At 44.2% G+C, this 5039-nt stretch overlaps 1 protein-coding gene across 1 annotated transcript; it reads right to left on the bottom strand.

Annotated features, from left to right (window-relative positions):
• Window positions 1-1043: 1043 nt before the first annotated feature.
• LOC137935318 (pentatricopeptide repeat-containing protein At5g02830, chloroplastic-like) lies at window positions 1044-1736 on the bottom strand. The gene is made up of 2 exons (XM_068779988.1): window positions 1180-1736; window positions 1044-1089 (listed from the first exon to the last, which is right to left on the bottom strand). The coding sequence occupies exons 1-2, from the start codon at window positions 1734-1736 to the stop codon at window positions 1044-1046; spliced, it is 603 nt and encodes a 200-aa protein (XP_068636089.1).
• Between the last annotated feature and the right edge of the window lie 3303 nt (window positions 1737-5039).

Here is a 5039-nt window from a genome sequence, read left to right as displayed (position 1 = left end):
TTTTTGTGGGGATGTGTGTCGAATGTCTCTACATCCCCCCATGCAGCATCTCTGCTCACCCTCCATCATGGACTAAGGTCAGCGCCGCCCCCCCCCCCCCCCCCCCATTGGCAAGGTTGAAACACGTAGGGCCTGAAACCAGCACGAACAATAGGATCAGTATGGTAACGATGTATGGTTGGTTGAACCAATGCATAGGGAAGTGCCAAGAGCAAGATGGCTTCCCCCCGTAGTCTGTCCTTATGATGAGCAGTCAAGTAATGGAACAACACTAGGAAATCCCGACATGCGTGGTGCTCACCACCGTCATCAGCAGAGAACCCAGCTGTCCATGAATTGAACCAGCAGTTCCTTGTTAATATTCTAGACAGCACCAGGTGCTGCTCACTGTCCAGTAGGCTGATTGGAACAAGAACCCTGAGCACAATGTTCAGCAGTGCTAGTGTTGGCAGCACTGTTTTGTGCCGTGGCCAAACAGCGCTGGACAAACCAGCTATGCCTTGGATAGAGTTGGAACAAAAGGTAGCATTGTCCTCCTGCCAATGAACGCGGCTATGCTGTTGTGATACATTGGCATTTCCTCCATATGCTAGGTGCTGCTCATCGTCATCAATTCGAACCGGGTTGAATGTGTTCAGTGGAGTCCATTGCTGCCTTGCCATAACCGCTGCAATTTGATAAAGGGAAAGTGGCTCTCCGGCCCACCCCAAGAATGCGACAGCAGCAGACATGGGAAAGTGTTGAACCCATCGCTGCATTGTCACAGCAGCAATAACGAAAAGCCAGACTGAGAAGCCGATCAAGCTACCTATGTGAGCCCCTGCTTTCTGCCCCTTGTCTATTAACCTCCGAATGACACATTGAGCATCTACGGATCTCTTTTCAACCAACCCAAATAAAGTAGCAACCATTGGTGAATGCCTAGTCTCCAACCTATCCAGCCCAAATTCAAGCCCATCAGGCAGCTGCTGCCCTGGACACAATCCATGAACAAAAATTGTATAGCTGAAAGCATTGGAAGAGATACCAATTGTCTGCATTTTTCAGAAAACCCCTTGGCCATCTGCAAACTGCAGTGCCGTGCAACAACTGTCCACCACGGCCATATAGATTATAATTGCAGGGAGTGTACACTTGTTACTTATTAACCCAAATAGCGTGATAGCGCCTTAAATCCACCCGTCCGTGCAAAGGCCCTCTAGCACTGTAACGACATTGGGAAGGAGCCCCATTGCTTGCAGTGTCCGGAAATACATATCAGCATCTAAAATAATGACAGACGTATATCCCAGAGCAAGCCGGACATGCACATTTGTGGCAGCGCCAGTCCCGTAAGAACTAGCAACATCATGGACAGGGTTGTAAGCAGTGCTAGTGTTATATCGGTTCCATGGAGGTTCATAGCCAAGGAGGATCACTTTATCAACTGGGTGAATTGCACACTCTTCTAGATCTTCTGTAGCACAGTCACTAACCAAGGATGACCAGGTGACAGCAGTAGGACGAACACCAGCTGAGATCGTCTCTTCTTGTATGTCCCATTCGAAATGAGACATTTTGGCCACTACTGAGACCTTTATAATGTTGCTATATGCAAGGACATGATATCGGCAGGCCCCAACTAATTTTACTGCCTCATACATGTATTGTGTCCTCCTTACACGCCCAGCTAGACAATAGGCAATGAGGAGGATTGTATAGGTCAAGAAAGCAGCAAGGTCATTCAATATTTGCATTTGATTGTGGATATGCATTTAGCAGCAAGGTCATTCAATATTTGCATTTGATTGTGGATATGCATTGTAGAGGGCAAAAGACGTCCATTCACAATCATGTGGCTGAACTTAAGAAAATCTAACACAAAGCTGCCATAGCTAGTGATGTGCTCACAAACAGCCACGTACTTCCGTCTGTTGAAGGAATTTTTCCATCCATAGACCAATATGGTGTAGCCCTGAGGTGGTAGCAGCAACGTTGCTATAAGTGTGCTGAGAGGACCTATGAAGAGCAGTGAGTGCTCGTTGATAAATGGCTGTAGCAACAGCAGGGAATTTGGTTTGAGTGTCCCTGCTCGGAAAAGCAATAGAGGACACATCTGGTTGAAGACCACTTTCGGTCACCCCACAGAAAAATTCTGGTGCAGTTAGTGGGTCATCTTGTTGTTCATATGCAGGGAGCATATAGTTACATGTTACTAGATCGTTGTGTGCCCTGTCAGCACATACTGGGTAGGCCTCGGCTGCCCAACCCAACGTTTTGTACACAAAAGCTTCAGATTCAAAACCAAGACATGCAGTGCTTGTTCCTGGTAGAAACATGTCTGTGGAGTGGAACGCATGAAATGTGGCATACCATTTCATCATAAAAACAGAGAACCTAGAGTTCCCCGAGGGAAGACTCCTATCTGGCATTCTCTCAAACATCTTCTCTACATTTGGATGTCTGTAAGGGGAGGTCACTTCAGAGGACAGCTCTCTGGATTTGCACTTCATCACTTGGGCGGTACCTCCCTTGAATCCATCCAGTTTGCTACCCAAGGCATGAGCCTGCAAATATTCGGAATTGTCGGGGGGAACATTGTGGCTGTCCGGAGCTTGCCCTCCCGAGAATATAATGACAGTGTGAATTTTTCGTGCCTCTTTGCAATCTGCTGGAAGAACGGAGGTTGTGCCCAAGTCGGATTGTTGTTCGGAGTGTCGGAGTGGTAGTGAGAGGGAGAGACGGATGTGTTCCTGATGGCGAGCCGCAGCCAAATGGGGCTTCGCCCCTTGGATTCTTGCCGAGACAGTGGCAGGTTGGGAATTTTCCGTGTGGTTGTTTGTGCTGTGGACAGCCCCAGCTGTTGGTTGAGCTGGACGCATAGGAGGTGGAGGTGGTGGGGAAAGAGGTGGCTGGTCGGAAGGCCACAGAGTAGGCATTGGGGGTGGGTGAAGGGGGGCCTGAGTGGAAGGTCTGCATGACGTTCCTGGTAGAGGAGCATCTCGTTGCCGTTGGAGTTGGATTAGCTGGAGAAGAAGGTCCTTAATTTCTTGCATCGTTGTGCGAATAGCAGCTTGGTCAGCCCGAATTGTGACAATGGAGGTGCGCAAAGCAGCTGGAGAGGAGAAATTATCAATGGTGGTCCCTCTCATACCAAGTTGATATGCCCCATTTCCACGGATCGGATCAGCCACATTATCTCTTCGTTCCGGATTGGAAGACGTGAGGATAACCAAGCTTTCTAAGGAAGCTTGCACCTTAGGCATCGTGAGAGAGAAAACCCGATCTCATTTACTTAGACTAATGATCAATGCTTACCTTCATTCATCACCCGACGTCCTATAAAAGATTAGAGAACTCACACCAATAAAGGCCAAAAAGGCCATAAGTTTGAAGAAAATTACAACAATACCTACTAATTGCAAAAGCTGGAAATTATATAAGTTACCTTCTATGTCTAATAGTTAATCTAGATGCTATGGAATCCATAACACAACAACATCATTTAAAATTTACAGTTTCAACCCACCTATGGCAAACCACTATTGTTTCAAGCATGCTTTGACAAACCAGCTTGACACCCTAATTTAAAGATGACAGCTAAGGCTTCACCTATGAATTTTAAAAATTATTGGAGAAAAGAAGTGTTGAATGTATGGAAAAGAGGATAACTTCATTAACTTGTTGTAATCTGAGTACATGAGCCCCTATTTATAGTAGAAGAATGTAATAAAATCCAATTACAATTAAAGTGTTTGTCCCAATTAGACCCAATATCTAACACTTAAAGATAAGTATTAACATAATTAAATAAATCAACATAAATAGAAGACAAACATAATTAAAACACCGTTAAATTGAGACTCTTATGTGAGACTCTTGTAAGACTCTACCATATTAATTATGGCTCTGTGAGACTTCTTACAGTGAGAGTTATGTAAGAGGCTTCCATATCTTCTCTTTCAACACTCCCCCTCAAGTAGAAGTTTATAACTGTTGAATTTAGGATCCCTTTTCAATGATCACGAACAAAAGAAACAAGAAAGGAAAAAAAGAAAAAGGGAGAAAAGCTCTCGGGTAGAGCAGAAAAAATAAAAAAGAAAAGGGTGAGCTGCGTTAACTAAGGAGAGGGAGAGAGAAAACCAACTCGGGATTGAATGTGTGACTTGATTAATTCCGAATTACAAATCCTCTATTTATAGTAAAGGAGGAGGTAGAGTCCTTATACAACTTGTCATTCAATCCTAATTGTTGAATTTATGGAAAAGTGAAATACTTCATTGACATCAATAACGTGTTATAATCAAAGTACATGAACCTCTATATATAATAGAGGAGGTAGTAGAGTCCAATTACAATAAAACTATCATTGCCCCAATTACACCCAAACTCTAACACTTAAGGTAAGTCCTAACATAATTAGGTAACTCAATATTGATAAAAAGACAAATATAACTTAAACTAAAACTCTTCTTGGTCGTGACCCTAAGATAAAGATACTTTTGTGAGTCCTTGACCTTCCAACTCATGTGATAAGGATGCCAGCTCTCCCTCTCACGCTGTTGCGTCCTTCCATGAGGCCCTACGGCATTATAAGTTAGAGTAAAAATCACTCCTAGCCAATAAGTCATTGCTTTATACTCCAGTCTTAATGCTGGATGTAGGGCACACTCCACTGCTATCAAGAGTGTGTCTATCGGCATTTATCTAAAGTGTCCACCACCGTGTCCCTCCACAGGACAATGACTCTCAAGTGGTAGGTAGGAGACATAAAAGCCATTATAGGAGGGGGGGCGGGGGGATAACATAGATATAATCATAAGTTCCTCCGTCATGGACTTCTAACCACAAATAATTTTCATCTTTTTGACGGGGATGAAGTTCCTCCATCGTGGACTCCCAACCACAAATAATTTTCATCTTTTTTACGGGGATGAAGTTCCTCCGTCATGAACTCCCAAACACAAATAATTTTCATCTTTTTTACAGGGATGAAATTCCTCCGTCGTGGACTCCCAACCACAAACAATTTTGATCTTTTTGACGGGGTAAAATACATG

Source organism: Aristolochia californica, unplaced genomic scaffold (assembly GCF_029961685.1).
Source record: "Aristolochia californica isolate CCGP_79_NKW_82.1479 unplaced genomic scaffold, dmAriCali1.0.hap1 SCAF_6, whole genome shotgun sequence".
NCBI classification, from domain to species: Eukaryota; Viridiplantae; Streptophyta; class Magnoliopsida; order Piperales; family Aristolochiaceae; genus Aristolochia; species Aristolochia californica.
This window is presented reverse-complemented; position numbering and strand designations above follow the sequence as displayed.

Bases quoted from the DNA above. Each gene is read 5' to 3' on its own strand.
- LOC137935318 (XM_068779988.1), bottom strand. From the start codon at position 1,736: ATGCAAATATTGAATGACCTTGCTGCTTTCTTGACCTATACAATCCTC. The intron at 1,090-1,179 runs GTGGATTTAAGG...CGTGGTGGACAG, and splicing joins GAGGGCCTTTGCACGGACGG to TTGTTGCACGGCACTGCAGT.